Source organism: Podarcis filfolensis, assembly GCF_964270895.1.
Source record: "Podarcis filfolensis genome assembly, chromosome: 10".
NCBI classification, from domain to species: Eukaryota; Metazoa; Chordata; class Lepidosauria; order Squamata; family Lacertidae; genus Podarcis; species Podarcis filfolensis.
Window position 1 is genome coordinate 56738053 of NC_139612.1, and position 17845 is coordinate 56755897.

General features: G+C 43.3%; 1 protein-coding gene across 1 annotated transcript in view; it reads right to left on the minus strand.

Moving 5' to 3' along the window:
- Positions 1 to 650: 650 nt before the first annotated feature.
- Positions 651 to 17845, minus strand: part of SLC6A12 (solute carrier family 6 member 12) — a 51515-nt gene continuing 34320 nt past the window's right edge. The window contains exons 13-15 of the mRNA XM_083572357.1: positions 14174 to 14274; positions 13373 to 13543; positions 651 to 4093 (exon numbers count right to left, since the gene is read on the minus strand). Coding sequence (XP_083428483.1) covers positions 3947 to 4093; positions 13373 to 13543; positions 14174 to 14274 — 419 coding nt within the window. The 3' untranslated portion in view covers positions 651 to 3946. The remainder of the gene's footprint in view (positions 4094 to 13372; positions 13544 to 14173; positions 14275 to 17845) is intronic.

Sequence of the window (17845 nt, forward strand, 5' to 3'; positions counted from 1 at the left end):
ATTGAGGCTTGAGATTAGAACCATTTGTATATCTAGTCCATAGAACCATAGACTTGTAGAGTTGGAAGAGACCCTTAGGATCATCTAATCCAACACCCTACAATGCAGGAATATGCAATTGCCCCACACAGGGATCAAACCTGCAATCTTGGCACTATCAGCACCACACTCTTAACCAACTGAGCTATCCAGGCATTTGGAGAAACTGTACCATAGTTTCTCAGAAGTCTGGGGTAGGGGTGCCTGTTCTTTTCCTTTTTCTCCCCCCTACCTTGAAGAAGAATGCCACTTTGCAAGACTGTCTTCATTCTCTACCAACGGTGTGTGTTTGAAAGGTTGAAAGACAAATCACAGGCCTCCTCCAGCAAGAATTTTAGCTGATCTCAAGGCAGAAGGGGCTGGTTCTGTTGAGGCAAGAAATCCGCTGCATGCTCCCTCCTGACCTTCTGTAAAGTATCAGTCAAATATTTTCTCTTGCTATTAAAATGAAGCATAGGTTGTGTCCAACTTCACGGCTCAAAAGCGCCACTCCTTCCATTAAATTCTGTCAGCTGCTAATAGATTGAAATTCTCTGGGTTTTTCTCTTGACCAGAGGTTACGTCTTCTGGACCTCCTCTTCTCCATAGGAAAGAAAGCAAAACCACAACCATTGTTGGTTCCTAATTAAAGAAATGCTGTTTATTGCGTATATCTTAAGTACAAAAGTTTATGAAAAATATAAAGATATAAATGTACATCTATGACAAATAAAACTCAGTGAGCTGGTGTCGCCAGCTCTTTCTTCCTGTGCAGCCTGACATTTAGCCAATGATGCATTCCCCAGTTTGGAACAATCGGAATCAGAAGAATCTGTATTTGCATCAGCCACTAGCCATAGCAATAAAACAAAACAAAATGCACTAAAGACAGAGGTAAAAACTTAACTATACAAAATACATTTGGGAGGTTTACAACAATAATCAAATAATAGAACTTATTCTAATTGCACCTGCTAAAAACCTTGCTTTTTCACTGTCACCTGATCATCTTGATCTGCTAAAAGAAAGGACATGGTAGCAAAGGTTGAGAGGCCTGGCATGGACAATAATAGAGGGGTAATAACCTCACTCCTCAAATCTTTATAAACAGTGCAAGCTAGAAGCACATGAGCCACTGACTCTATACTGGCATCACCTCATGGACATAACCCTTTTTCCAGTGGAATTTTTTGAAATCAAGTACAGCCGAAGGCAGTATATTAATCTTGTGAAAGTGAAAGTGCATCTATATTTTCAAATTGTTAAATTTTGCAAACAGGGTGCCAAAGGAACATGCACGGCCATTGCTGGCAGCTGAGAGATTGTCAGATGGAAGTACTATTTGGCTAGATAATGTGAAGACTTGTGGGGCTGTTGTGATTTGCAAAATAGTGGTAGCTTAGGATTCTGGCAAACGGCATGGACATCACCTGGCTGCAAACCTATTGCCTCCTGTTCTTCTGTGGCACTCTGCCAGGAACTACTGAAGACCGGGAATTGGCCCAAAGTGATAGGAAACACTTCAGTTGCTTCATTTCTGCATACCAGGCTGCTAGGGAAGGCATGGGAGCAGAGTAAAAAACAACCAGTTGTCAATCCTTTATGGGATGTCTTCTGAACACACAAATGCTGTAAACAAGAGTTAGATGGCTTTTTATGAACATTCAAGTTGCTGATGAACACCTTGGAATTAGGAATAACTTCTGCTGGTGGGGGGGGGGGAACCTGACAGATCAAAACTCTGATGAGCACATCATTTCCATGGGCTTTATTCAGTGTTTTCTGTCCACTAGCACAAGGGTACTTGTGCAAGTGGGTGGCTGAGTTTTAATGTTATGCAAGAGGAATCTACTGCAACAGTTGTGCTAGCAGAAACTTGTTCCATACGAGACTGCAGAGTCTATTGTACAACAAAGTTACCAGCAAGCTGCTTATGCATTCTCTCATGCATCAGTGCTCCATTGGTGCAACACATTTTTCCTGTGAAACAAGTATACCACCAAGAGACTTCAACTTAGCGCTGCATTGGGTCAAACTATTGTCTACAAACAGATCCTATGAACATTCGAAGAGACTCTCCTAGGTAAGCGTGCATAAGTTTTGTCATAGCAGAACAAGAAACAGGCAGCTGTTCTGGGTCATTGTGGGACATCTGAATGGTGACTCACAGACCCATATACCTGACATGAGGGCCAAAGGTAGGTGTTAGTGCTGGTGTGCCCTACCAGGCACTTGGCTCTCAACAACTGGTCAAGGAGTTCCAAGTGCTGAAATGGACCCTGGCTCCACATCTGCCTCCTGTTGACATTCGTGGTGTATGATTTGACCATTTCAGGACTAGCCTTTCCATTACTGAGACAGCACACCTTGCCCAATCTAGGGGTGGAGGTGAAATTTGGCTCCACTTGCATTTTAATCCAAGTTTATGTAATTCACACTCCTTGAAGCAATAGGCAAACTGAGATGCAGTAAACCTTTAACTCTTTTGCTCTCCAAAATTCTGCAAGGAATACAAAGGAAACACAATGCAAATATGGGAGAGAAGGGTTGGAATCAATTGCTTATCATTTGAGGGCTGAAAGCAACAACAGCAGCAATTACTGATCATACTCAATGGATTTCCGGACATGAGACAAATAAACAAACACAGGCAATTTCCACTCCTGTTTCCATTTTTGTCAGATTTCTCCAACATCCCTAGCTGCAGCCACAACATTCACAATGCAAAAAGAGTTCCCTCTTGGTGTTTAGGATATTGAATTGACCTTGGTTAGCAGTGAACATTTACACAAGAAATAAATGAAAGCAAACCAGGACTCTGTGCGCAGAAATTGATTTTCTAGCTTGTTGCGTCTTCCATTTCCCTCCCACCCCCACTACCTCTTATTTTATGCCACAGACCATATGCCAACCTCTGTATCACAAATGCTAAGCTAGCATCATGCGGTCAGAGACTTCAGCTTTGTTATCTCCTATATGATCCAGACTGTCCTGCACTTCTAATGCAGTTTTGGCTTTTACTTATATGGCAGTTGCATTCAACTTGCATTTCTCAGGTTTTTCCAGCAATTCAAGGATGTCACACAGAGCTGAATCAAACAATGCATATTCAAGCTGAAATACTGTCTGCCTGCTCCATTTCCTTTCTGCACTAATCTCTTCTCAAAGGGGGAAAAAAGAGAAAGATCTTAAGTGGCTTTGACATGCTCTTTTTCTGACAAACTCATCTTGCTTCCAATTTATCGCCTTTCCCCCCTCCAGGGCCTCCTGCGTAATGGGAGAGGCTGAGTGATCAAGCTCTGGTTTCTACATCCAAGTGAGGATCGTTGCCACTCTTCTTAAGATAAAAACAAAAAAGGAATCTCACCTGCAGCAGAGATCTTTGTGAATTTTAAATTTAAAAACAACGCAACAGTAATCCACCAAATTTGCTACAATTCCTGCAGTTAGGTCATGCAGATATGGCTGAAGATTCAGGTGTTCAAGGAACATGAAATGTTTTTGCCAGGGAGTTAAGCCAGCAGTGGAAGAAACTTTCAGGAAGTCACTGGGAACTTGAACTGGCTAGCTTTATTCACTGTCTTTTCCGACATCTTGCTGCTAATTTATTTCTTATAAATGGGGAGGAGTGTATAGCACAGTGGTTAAAGCACCTGTGTTGCATGCACAATATGCCAGGTTCAGTCCCCTAGCACTGCCAGTAAACAGGAATTCAGGTTTCCTCTGGACCCTTCACAGACAATTTTTCACCTGTACAGTGACTGTTCCATTGGCCCTATTCCAGTCTGTATGCTAAGTAAATGCAAAGGGAAGAAGGTGCTGGCATCTTAAGAGACCCTGAGTAGCAACTCATCCCAGATGTAAGCAGAAGACAAAAGAAATAAGGAGAGATGTCTCCAGAAGGTAAAGAAGTTCTTCCCTGGGAGGTCTAGAAGTTGGTTTCCTTCTCTGTGGTGATGAGCACATCCTTGCATGGATGTTGACCTCCCGGCTTGAAGTACTGTCCAGATAAGGCAATCAGGTGCTTCTTGGGCTGGGGCAAGTCCTCTGCTGCAGAAGTGAGCTGGCGTAACCGCTGTAGAAAGACAAGCAGGGAGCAGACAATGTAGCTGTCAATATAGCTGTAAGCCGACAACCACTCAATAGCCATCTGTATCCATTGCTCTGGGCAAAGACATTCCATGAGCAAATCCATTGTACTTCCTAATGCATGATTATTGGAAGACACATCTAAAAGAGCAGAAGGGAAACAACGTAACATTCTGATCCATTTTGCCTTTAGGCTCACTTTTTGTCGACATGTGGTAGAGCCCAATAAACATTCAGCAGTGCTTACAGATGAGTGGATAGGTAGTGCGGTTGGCACAGGTTTGGGGAGAACAGCAAAGCATCCTGGGACACCTCAAAGTGTGATCCTCCAGGCCTCTCTATCTGGTCCTTGGGACATTCCCTAGGTCACACCTCCTCAGCCACACCCCTCACCCCAGCCACACCCCACAGTGGAGTGATTTTGCCTGGCTGGAATGTGTCCTCAAACTCTGATAGTGCTTCTTGCTCGTCTAGATGAATGACAGAATAAAGGTGTGCATTAGTAGGTGGTTCCCCTGGAACTGCTCCACAGGAGCATGCAGCTGCAGACTAGGTCACAGGCCCTTTAAAACAACAGCTCTGCCAAGGGGACAGAGTCATTTGAAAGACAGGCCCTGCTAGCCTTTTTATAGCTTTGTTAGCTGAGACATCTTGCCAACTCAAGTAGCAGGGCCCCATGGGAGCTGACCAGGGTCCTGACTTGCCTCGTTTCAGACATGACTCACTGGATGAAATTCTAAAATTCATTGCCACGTCCTCCGTGCACCCCAACCCGCAGGAGAACAATATACTAATCCGTCTTATTTCAGCATTAGATTCAGTAGGCCAGAGCAGTATCTCTGCTTGTGATAATGGACAGCTTCAACTACCCTTATGTTAACCAAGTAAATATATGTTTGGCTTGAAATACAGGTTGGCTGTGTTTCAGTTGCTTTTGATTTCAGCAAGTGCATAGCGATAGATGGACTTCAAATGCAACCTGAATCAAATTCCTCCCCTATGCTACTTGTGGCTGGCAATGGTGGTAATGGTGACCTCTTGGTGGGTGTGCTGGGACAAGGTTGGGACAAGGTTGGGAGAGGGGTGGAATGACAGCAGCCCCACAGATACATTCTCACCTGGAGTACCCCTGATCTCACTCTCTTGCCTTGCCCCATCTTGACAACTGCAAAGCTGCCAATGGAAGGATGCTGTCGCCTCCACCCACCAGCCTCACAAGCCACTGCTGGCTGTGCTGAACCTTCTTAAGCTTCACGTTTTTCAGGCTGCTGCACTGCCTGCCTTTCCTCCAGAGCAAGCCCTCAAACAGCTTATTTGTAACCATCATTTCAAGCAGTAGCAGTTCACTCCAGCCATCAATTTAAGGAGCAGGGGACTCCTATGCTCACTGCAATGCCAATGCAGATTAGCTGCCCTACTGTGGAATGCAGAAATGCTGAATCACTTAATACAGTGCCATTTTTTTCAGTCCCATGGAGTTGCTTTCTCTTTTTGATAAAATGCTCAAGATCTGGCACAATCTGGTGCCATGGCAAGAGCATCCACTTATTATTAATACTAGTAATGTTAATATCCCGCCTTTGGCTCAGACCGAGACTCAAGATGCCACACAGACATATAGGAAGTACCTGTCTAAAACAATAGAGGAAAACAGCACCCTTCACTTCCTTAAACTAAAAGCATGTGCTAGCATAGGTCAGTTAAATGTCAGAATTTGCATCTAGGAGTTTTGCAAAGTTAATTAACCTTGGCACTTCACAATTTCAGAACTGGGTACATTGCTCTGATTCATGAAGCACTGGTTAACCCAGCTGCGGTGAGCAACGTGAGGCCTGGAAGCTTGTGATGAAGCCTTAAGAATCTCAGTTCTCTCTCTCTTTTTTTTATGAAGTCTCTAGCCCTCAGGATCGCTGAGAGGAGTTTGAAAAATATGATGGCAGGAAAGTACATATGCCTGCCTGTTCCTATCGTTACTGGAATCCCAGAAGCAAGAAGAAATGCTTTCATTTTTGAAAGTGTTTCCTGGAGTTAATTAGTTACTCTGATGTTTCTACAAAAGCCTTCTAAACATAATAAATCGAGAATTCTTCATGTGAGCAGAAGGCACCAAATCAGAATGATATGTCAGCAAGGGAGTGGGCTGCTAACTGAAAGGTTTTTTTTAATCATTTAATTTTTCAAAACTTTTCAAAGACAAGAATAAATTCACAGAAATGCAGTTTGCTGCAAAGTGTGTAGGTTGTTGTTGTTTTAAATCACTTCTGGGATTGACTCAAAGTATGAGGCCCCTTCCTCCTCCCAAACCCATGTCAAATAGAAGTGACTTTCAGTAACGCCAACATGGTGCACACTTTATAGCATAAAGTAGGAGGAAAGTAGCAGAAGGGATGTAGCTCAATTGTAGGGCAACTGCTTGGCTTGCAGAAGGTCCCAAGTCCAATCACTGGTGCTTCCAGGTATGGATGGGAAAGATTCCTGTCTGAAACCCTGGAGAGACATCGCCAGTCGGTATAAAGGTAAAGGTAAAGGGGCCCCTGACCGTTAGGTCCAGTCGTGGCCAACTCTGGGGTTGCGGCGCTCATCTCGCTTTATTGGCCGAGGGAGCTGGCGCACAGCTTCCGGGTCATGTGGCCAGCATGACTAAGCCACTTCTGGAGAACCAGAGCAGCACACAGAAACACCATTTACCTTCCCGCCGGAGTGGTACCTATTTATCTACTTGCACTGGTGTGCTTTCGAACTGCTAGGTTGGCAGGTCAGCCAGTCAGTATAGGGAAGACTAAATTAGATTGAGCAATGGTTCGATTCAGTAAGAGGCAGTGCCCAACAACCCATTCTCACAATGTCCAGCCAGATGCTTATGGGAAACCTGCAAGCAGGACCTCAGTGCAACAGCTGTGGCTTCCAGCAACTGGTATTCAGAAGCATTACTGCCTCTGACAGTGATGCCCTGTGGTGTAAGGTGATTGGTATGTTACTGGACCTGCCCACCTATCAAAATTGAGCCCCGAAGCCCCATCTGCTCACAGATTTTGCAACACAGCTTCAGTGTGCAAAACACATGTGGGGGGGGAAATATGTATTTCACATAAATATGCCTATTTTGCATTGAAAAGCATTGCAAATGTGTGTTTTATGTACAAAGCACATAGAAAACGTGCCCAATTTCAATGTGGGCTTTTCATGTGCTCTTTAAAAAAATACTCCACACAATGAGGAACGGAACATTAAATGCCAGCAAAACTGCATGCAGATGGAATCAGCCTATTTAGTCCACTCCTAGCTGTAAACCCTCTAGAGAAAGTGTCGGTTTGAAAATGCTGTAAATAAATGAATAAAGCAATAGCAGGAGCTAATCAGCCAGCCTAGGCTGCTCCAAGAAGGTTCCACTTCTCCTCTTGGTCAAATGCAGCTCTGCAGGCCTCTTTTCCTGGTCCTCAGGATTCCCCCGAAGCCACAGCCACTTCCCTGGCCATGTCCCTCATGGCCCCCTGCTCGGCACTCTCCTCAAGTGCTTTTGCCTAGCTGGAATATGTCCTTGTACTATTATAATGCCATTTGCTTGTCTGGATGGAGAGTAATATGTGTCTATATAGGAAGGTAGAAACATCTGACTTCTGCATGGGTGGAATGTAGCCTCCTGTAAGAATCCCATCCATTGCACCGCCCACTATTGCCTCTAGCCCCGCCCACAACTGGAATGATGCCTGCAAGGGCGGGGGGAGAGATCCCCTGCCAAATATAAATGGCACTTGGGTTTCTCACTAGTTCTTCACTGCCTGTATCTTCACAGCTGGTCCATATTTCCCTAGGAGATTTTCTTCAAATCTGAATCTATCATGTGACAAAGCACAAAGAGAGGTTCTGATGCCCCCCCATGACCAGGTGAATAGTGCTATAAACACAGGATATGTGTTTCTATTTGAATTGGTGGCTGTTCTTCACAATGACCTTCTCAATGTCATTTATTATTAAAAGAATTGTTATGACAACTCTGTTCTCATCCGGTTGTACTTTAAGAATTGCATTTTTTTGTTTCGTTTTTACTATTTTTCTAAGCTACTTGAATGATAGAAGAAAATATTAGCTTTCCTGTTATGCAATCCAGTTAATATCAGAAATTAAGCTTGAAGTGCTGTTCTTGCTTTTCTGGGTTTCCTAAAGGCCTGGATTTCATTTCTGGTGGAATTAAGTAACTTGGCAAACCAGATCATCTTGCTGCTAGGATGTTTTGCACTGGGGTTTTTAAAAAGATAATTATATTTGTTTTGTTTTACCTAATTAAAAGTTGTGCAAGAATTGCTCTGAACCAAATGATTTAAAAAAACAACAACACACAAATCTTTATTATTTTAATTTTATTAAAACAGAAAGTGGGGAGAGTTGATATTTGTTCCATTTGTATATATTTAATTGTTCTGTTTTGTAATGTTTTCCCCATCTGTGCATGCTAACTATATTCAGTGGTATTTGTTATGGCCTTTGGCTACGACAATAAACTGAAATCAACAAGGCAATCCAGTACAAATGGTTTAATGCTGTCTATTTCTTGGGTTATTGGTGCTGTAGTTTCTTTTTATTGTCTTAAGCTGATTCCACACCAGGGCCCTTTAATGCTGCTCAGGCATTGCTGTTCCACAGCCAGCTGGAACAGAGGCTGATTCAAAGAAGCCAGAGCATCGTAGGGCAAAATGCATATGACAGAGACATAAAGACGCATTGTGTGGAGGTGTTTATGTATTAATGCTTGAAGACTCCAAGCCGAGATGGGTGAGGTGAAGTGCTTGATTTTAAAGGAAAGGATAGATGATATAGTGAGCACAGCAGAAACCTGGGGGAATAGTGACAGAAACAGTGGGGGGCTCTTATCTTGAGATAAAAGTCTATAGGAAGAACAAGGGAGGGCATAATGAAGCAGACACCAATATGTATGTCAAAGACATACAAGCTAGAAAGCCCCAAAAAGGGCAGACTCATCCACATACTCACTGTGGATGGTAATACCTGGAGCAAAGAGTAAGTTAGTACTGGGAACATACAGTCGTACCTTGGAAGTCGAACAAAATCCATTCTGGAAGTCCGTTCGACTTTCAGAATGTTCAAAAACCGAAGTGTGGTTTCTGATTGGCTGCAGGAAGCTCCTGCAGCCAATCGGAAGCCGCTGAAGCCCCGTCGGACGTTCGGTTTCCAAAAATAGTTTGCAAACCGGAACAGTCACTTCTGGGTTTGAGGCGTTCGGGAGCCAAAACGTTCGGGAACTAAGTTTCTCGACTTTCAAGGTACGACTGCACTAAATGTCCAGAATTATCCTGAGATGCTGAATGAAACTAAGGAAGCATCCATAAGAGGAAATGCAACAATGGCCCAATACCTTCACATAGACTGGTAAATGTTAGTTCACATAAACAAAGAGGTAACATTGCTAGATAGCCTAAATGACTATGCCCTAGAACTGAGGAAAAGCAACCCTAGACTTAAAGTTACATGGTGCCTCTGGTTGCTCTCTGATGGTAAAAGGCAGCAGCAGAGACCTATTTCTTATCTTAGCGGTGTGGTCTCACAGCACTAAGATTGCAGGTGCTGCCTGAACTTTGACAATTCATTGTCGAAAAGAAGTCAGAAGCTTATCTCTGATCTTAGAGCTAGGGTGCTCAGTGCTAAAAGCGAAGATAATAAATGTCTTATCTCCATCCCTGATGTCAGGTGAATGACAGGTAGGTGTGGTTTGCCCAAAATGGCCTGGCAGGCCAATTCGGAGGCCTGGTGCCCTAATAAGACCCATGACCCAGAGGTCTCCTATGCCTGGGTTAGTAAGACAGACCTTACCCTTACAGAAGCCTTGCTGGTTTTGCTTCAGCAAGTCTCGTTTTTCCGTATGCTTGGTAATTCTATATTTATGCTTTCTACCAGCTTTCCCAGAACAGATGTTAAGGTAACTGACCTGTAACTTCCCAAATTCCACTCTGGATCCTCCCCCCACCTTTAAATGGAGTTACATTGGCCACTTTCTGGTCCTTGTTGTGTAGAAGAGAGAATTTCAGCAGCTGTAACTTGCCAGGTAGCTACACTTGCACTCCTCTTTTGTAGCTAGCCAGTAAATCAACGTCTTCATAATAAGTGTGTAAATTAAGAATTGTCAATTTCACATGGTTTTTACTTTCTGGAAATCACTAAGGCTACAGTCCTAACCCCATTTGCCAGGGAGTAGTCCTCACTGAATTCAAAAGGACTTACTTCTGTGCTGTTAGAGTGTTGCTCAGAAACCTATTAAATTACGGCAATTATTATTATTCCTTTTGAGTACAATCCTCAACAATGGAGATATTCACATCGCTAAGCTCATCATGTTATGACTTGAAGACAGGAAAGTACTGCATATTGAAGACAACACATTTAAAGATCATTTAAAGATCTTACAGTTAATACCTCAGAAGCAGTGAATTGAAACCTCCAGAGAACAAAGAATATTCCCTTTCATTCCACTTTGACCGTATGAGGCATGCTGTGTCAATACAGTTGACTGGAAATGGTGCAGCTGTCTTCAAAGGTGTTAAAGGCAACATCAAGGTAGAACCAAATTGTCTTCTGAAAGCACACCTTTGCTTTCCCTCTCCAAACAAAAAGTCAAAAACTCCACTAGCAATTCACTTCCTGTCAACGAGTGAGCCACATCCCTCGTTCCCCTTCAGGCAGGTGCCCTCCTCATCACACACAAGAAAAAGGGTCATTGTACTACATGCAGCTGTGGATACACCCAACCAGAAACAGTGAGGTCTTTTTATAATTTAATATTTCTGATCTTTCCTTCCCACTGCATATTTTTCATTTGTTTGTGCCCTTTGCCTCATCTGTGTGTCTTCCTCAAGGCCCCCCTTCCTTTTCTTCCCTGTCCGGGGCTTTGCCTCACAACTTGTCCACCTGAGGTGGACATTAAATCAGCGCCGGCGTACAGCCTGTCATTCCTCATTATGTTAGAATCCCTAGTCAGTAAACAAGGGCCTGCGGGCACAACATCACCTTCCCGGAGGTCAGAGCACTAGGAAGGGCACCCTCTGCAAAGTTCATTCTCTTCGGTGCTAGTGTGCGAGATTTCCCAGCCACTTGTCACTGCGACTTAAATTGCCTCACCAGGAAACACGCAGACGCACCACCCAACGAGGTGTGCGCCTAGAAGATTGCATTTCATCCTTTTCAAATTATCTGCCATTCCAAAAGCTGCAGTTTCCAGCAAGCCCACAACAATGATCTTGCACCAAAAATGCACAAGATTAAAAGTCAACGGCTCGATATAGACATCACATCAAACTGTGGTTTGTATGAAGCATTGTTTAAGAACCCCAGAACAAGCTGCAAGGGTTCAAATTGGGGTGAGGGAACTTTCTTCTATTGAAGGCCTCATTCTCTCTGCAGTGGTCTGCCAGGGATTTCATGCCAGTGGTGGAAGGAGATAACACCAGAGGCAGGCAGGACTGCCCCTTCTCTATCTTTCTGCCACCTCTTCCCCACTCCATTTGCCTTCCCTCCCACTTCCTGCCAACAGGTAGCTGGGGACTAGACAGATCATTCTTGCCAGAGTTATGAACTGATCGCCTGCAGAGAGCTTTCCCCTCTCATCTTTCCATCACTCCGCTAATTTTGGCTCCCTTCTCTATTTTTCTTCTCCCAAGGCTGCATAAATTTAGGTCAAGGTCTGCAGGTTGCCCACCCCTGTTCCAAATTTGCAAGCAAATCATAGTTTAGAACTTCTTGGTTGCTCTCATCTGCTCAGCACTCCAACCTTTAGAGGTGGAACAAGAGCTGTAATTTGTCAGTTCAGACACCGCATCAAACCATAGCTGTGACAAACCCTGGTCTGCCAGCTGACTTCAAACCACGGTCTCTGATTTGAGTTTGCCAATCAGATTTTAATGACTTGACTTTTAGCATGCTCTTGTTATACTGATTGGGTTTTTAACAACTTGGGGTGTTGAAGGTGGGTTAAACATTTATTAAATAAATAAATAAATAACATCAACATCACAAAGCACAAACAATGATCTGTCCATTCACACATTACCCAAAAACAGAGTAAACTTTCCCAAACCATAGTTTGGCATGATTCCTGCTGTTGTATAGGGGTCTTCCTTTCCCCAAACAGACTGGCCATTACCTTGATGTAACAGTCCAACAAGGGCCTTGCATAAGACTCTTGGTCTGCCATCCTCAATCCAATGTATGGTGGTAATCTGCTGTTCATGGGGAACTGCATGTATAGCAAGCCAGGTATGCTTTTAAATATGCTAATAAGTTTTTAAAAAAGGAATGCCTGCAATTAAGCAGAATTCAGGGTTAGGTCCTCTGAAATAACCAGAGCATTGCTTCATGGCTTAGGATGTCACTAACATCCAATTATTTTGGGACACAGCAAACCAAGGCCATTCTGACTTTCTGTACTACAGTGAAAATCACCGAAGCTGCCAATTTCACATCTTGCAAGCCAGTGAACAGCCCTGCCCAATAGCAAACCAAAGTTCTGTGACCTTATTCACTGCATGCACAGTTATAAAAGAAAATGTTATGAAAATGATGTACCGATGGTATGTAACACCTGTGAAGTTAGCAAAAATGTATAAGATAAGTAACAAATGTTGGAAATCTAAAGAAAAAGAAGGTACCTTTTTTCATATGTGGTGGGAATGTAAGAAGGTAAAATGCTTTTGGGAAATGATTTATAATGAATTGAAGAAAATGTTGAAATATACATTTGTTAAGAAACCAGAAGCATTTTTACTAGGCATTACAGGTAATGAGATAAATAAGAAAGAAAAGAAGTTATTTTTATATGCAGTGACAGCAGCAAGAATATTGATGGCCCAGAAATGGAAACAGGAGGAATTACCTATGATAGAAGAATGGAGAACTAAAATGATGGATTATGCAGAACTGGACAGAATGACAGGAAGGATCCGGAATCGACGAGATCAAAGATTTACAGAAGATTGGGAAAAGTTTATCCAATATATGCAAAAACTGAGTGATAATAAAATTACATTTGTAACCTTTAAGGAAGCTCTGTGAGGGGAAAGGGTTAAAAGGGCAGAAATGTGTAAAAAGTAACAATAGGAAGGAATGGCAGACAAATTGAGGGAAGTCAAAAAAGAGAAGTAAGATGTAATTAAGATGTATGGAATGTATAAATTTGTTTTTGTATTTGAAAACTAATAAAAATATAATATATAAAAAAAACAAAGTTCTGTGACCTTAGAAATGCCTCATTTTCTTTTACCTCTTTTAATGATCCTTTGGTTTTCAGGAGGATGAACACAGCGTACAACGGGATGCAGATAATAGAGGACAGCGCCATCAACCAGCCCACAGCAATACCCCATGGCGGATATTCGTATACTTTGTTATACGTGAGCGGTGCGTACCTAATGAGTGAAAACAGGAAGGTGGCCTGAAGAAGACAAAAGCAGAAAGCATGACTGCTATGCTAAGTGCAATGAGAAGATAACTCTGGAAAAGAGCTGTATACTGATATTTATAACTTGATACTTCGTAGCAGAATGATTTAAGCTGTGGAGAGGAAGACAACCCACACTGAACCTGAGTCATGGTAGCCCATGGAGAGGTGGTTGTGAAGATCCTCTTGGGCTGCCCTTCCTGACCTGGCACCCTCCAGATGGTGTGGACTACAGTTCCCAGCTAGTATGACCAATAAGCAGGGGTAATGGGGGCCTTCTAGCAGTTCCCTCACTGCGAGAAGTGAGGTTACAGGGAACCAGGCAGAGGGCCTTCTCGGTAGTGGCACCCTCCCTGTGGAACGCCCTCCCATCAGATGTCAAGGAAATAAACAACTATCTGACTTTTAGAAGACATCTGAAGGCAGCTATGTTTAGGGTAGTTTTTAATGTTTGAAGTTTTATTCTGTTATTAGTATTCTGAACTACATTGTTACTTTAGCAACACTGCAACAGAAGAACAAGAAGTTCTTTACTGCAATCCTCATGGAAAGTTCAGTGTTTCATCCTCATTCAGAGATGCATTAATGACCTAAAACACGGCACAAAAGATACAATCTACCTACCAGACAAACTCCAGGTGTGAGAAAGAGCCAGCACACTTTAACCAAGGGCCATGGTCGGTAGCCAATCATATCCTCGATGTTGTCATAGAAACGGTCTGCTCCTTGATGCCCACAAAGAAAGAGAAGGATGGTTTTTAAAAAATCAACATAAATCCATAATATTATGAAGCAGATGACACAGATTAACTTGATTACACACACACACACACACACACATCCAGGCAATCATCAGCTCTGTAGTTTGTATGTTTCCATTCCCTCTTTTCTCCAAATAGATCTGGGCAACCTAACAACAACCATATCAGGAGACCATTTTGTCAACTTCACGGCTGACTGGGGTTTTGAAGCTGGGTTTCCTATATCTCAGCCATCACTAGCCCAGGGATGGGGACCACCTCCAAACTCCCATCATCCCTGAGAATGGGTCTTGCTTGCTGGGGGAAGTTGGGAGTCCCCACCTTGTTCAGAGGGCCACAGACTCCTCATCCCTGTTCTAGCAACTTCACTTCATCACCAGTGATGAAGTAAACTAAGAAGATCTGGCTGTTATGAATAAGATTAAATGGTGTATTCATATCATTATGTTTTTATATGTGTTGGAAGCCTCCCAGAGTGGCCGGGGCAACCCAGCCAGATGGGCAGGTTATAAATAATAAAATTATTGTTATTGTTGTTAGGTCATTTTTTAATGAATTGAAGGGAAACCTGAAAACTTCTATAGTGCTTTGGAATGCAAACAAAGTTCTGTTAGAAATAACTCTTTTTGGTGATTTACAAGGCGTTTTATTTATTGTCTTCTCGTATCTTATCTTCAGAGTTAAAATGTTTTATTGTTCTTTTTCATCTTTAGGCATAATGCTGTTTTATGTTCCATAAAAATAGCAGTTGTTGTTCTTATACGGTTGGTCGGTTTTAGTGGTGTCTTATCTGTTTAGTCATAAGGAGTGCTGGGTCTGGTGATTTTTATAAGCTGGGCTGGGGGGGGGACACCCTCTGAAGATTGGATTAATCTTTAGAGGTAGGGTGAAATTCTAAGAAGTGTCGAGGTGGGGTGTTATGAGATGGCCAAGGATTCCCCTCATCCTTTTTAACCCAAAAGAAAACCTTCAAACCAGAGTTTGGCCACTCTCAGCAAGAGGGCCATATTTATTGGACAAGGTTCTTACAGGGTATGGCAGACTGCTTCCTTCATGGATGTGGGGAAGATCTGCCAGTATCTAGTTCAGGACATTCCCAACCAGAAGCCACAGCTCTGCCACCATTCTCTGACTCAGGGGATGAGTCCTTTGCAGTACCTCTGTCTCTGCTGCCTTGAGGACTACAGAATGAGGTGATTCCCCTTTAACAACTCCTGCAAGGCAAGGCCTACCACACTCCCGTTTTTTCTGCTTACACAAGGCTTTGTGTGGCATCAACTCCCTGCAGAGGCAACATCTACAGTTGTTACTGGCTTTCAGAGCTGTCCAAGGTCCTGTTCTTACCTGCCCACATTTCACTAGCACCAGTCACTGCCTGCTTCCACTATGAGTCTCTACCTCCCATGGCTCTGGACATTAGGCAACCCTGCATTGCCTAAAAACCTGTACAATGATCCTTCTTGCCAGAAGAGAGTGGGCACTGCACAGTTGCCTAGGCAACCCAGGGATGCTTGCCTAGCTTCTGGGGCAGTGACACGAGGAGACAAAATGGCCCTCTGTTGCCTAGGTGATTGTACAATGCTCACTCTCTACCAGTGACAGCAAGCATTGCCCAACCATCTAGGCAATGCAGGGATAGTTGCCTAAATTTCTGGTGCTAGGCTGGAGCATAGCACTAGCAGTCTTCCTGTGCTGCGGGCATTATTATTATTATTATTATTATTATTATTATTATTCACTTATAGGGCACCTAATGTTTTCTAAGGGCTGTACATATATGAAAAGATAAGGCATGTTTCCCTTAAAAATCACAATCTAATAGATATTACAGAAAAGAGGAGGAAATGTAGTTAGAAGAGGAAGCAGGGGTGCTGGATCCCAGTCAATCTTGATGGCCTGGCTAGTGACGAGACCAGAGTATGGCTCCGTTCATCTCTACAATCCTGGGGCAGTCACTGAGCCACCACAACCCAACCCTGCCCATGGTACACTGGTGCATTTCACTCCCAACAAAAACCCAATCCTCCACATTTTACACCAAATTTGTGGGTGATACTTTAACCCAACGGTACTTTATTCAGATCTATGGATGAATGTGTGGAGGTCAGGAACTGGAACTGTAGGCTCAGGCCTGCTCCCTGCTCTGTGAACATTTGAAATGGAGTATCACAAAACATTAGCCATAACTTGTCCTGCTTGTAGCACCGTTGAAGTTAATACTAGTTTTTAAATTTCAGGGTCAAACAAGCAGCAAGTACCATCTCTCTGTTTTCATCTTCAGGCTCTGACTGAGCAAACAAAGAATCATATTCCAAAGCCCGTAGCATTTAGACAGAAATGAAAGAGTTGCATTTAATTAAAAAGTTACTTCTGGAGCTGGGATTCAGAGTCAAAGGTCCAAGTGCCTGATCCCAAGTGGCTCAGTCTCTCTGTGAATCACAGCAAGTAAACCACTGGCAAGTCACTATGAAACCTTCCCCACACCCCAATGCACATATGCTTGCTGTGACATCAGGGAAGATTAGCGAATTGAGATGCAAGCAACATCAGAAGTCAAGGATGACTTATTAGGAGATACTGAGATACAACTTTTTATAAAAAGCGGACATTTTGCTAGTTCAGGGGAATGGTAATCTAGTGGGTGGGGAAACATTTTAGATAAGTAAAAAGTGAGTAACCGCAGCGATTTGGGACATATTCACCAACACTGCTCATCTGCTAGAGCATAAGACTCTTAATCTCAGGATAGTGGGTTTGAGTCCCATGTTAGGCGAAAGGTTCCTGCCTTGCAGGGGGTTGGACTAGATGACCACATGGTCCCTTCCAACTCTGCAATTCTATGATTCTATGACTATGATAGCATTGTTAAAGCTTTCTTTACTCGTCTGCCTCCTTGCAGAAATGCTGCACTGCAAAGGTTTCAGCCCAACCCATCAAAGGCAAAGGGTGATGTAGTAGAAAGCAATGGAACCTGACACGAATGGATTTACTGAGTCCTTGAATGGGGAGGTTGGCATGCTCTATATTTCAAAATGATGATGAAAAAAAATTAATCAGGCTTAAGGAGTCATCAGTTCAGTCAGCCTGCGCTGCTTTCTGGCAAAAGTGGAAGCTGGAAGAAGGATGTGGCACAGCCTCCCCATCCCCGGTCATCTATTCAAAAAGATTATGTACACTGCCGTAGAGAAGGGCCTTGAATAACTCCTTAGGGAGAGCTTTGTTTAAGTAAATGGAGGTGTTCGCTGTTATCCTGGACAACCTAAAGCACACAAGCTGAAATACAGTCACAAAGCAGCAGTCCATGGAAGCAGTATGCGCCGTGTGTCAAATAGCTTCTTGGTCCCTGGTCATCCCAGCAACTACCACGCAACAAGGTGCTCCCCATGCCCCAAGAAATGGTCAGTGCTCCACCTCTGTACCATAGTATATCTTCAGCCTGCTCCTGATTGCTCACCGGGCATAGGTGTCCAACTTGCAACGCCTCTGCCCAAATACAGTGGTACCTCGGGTTACGTACTTAATTCATTCTGGAGCT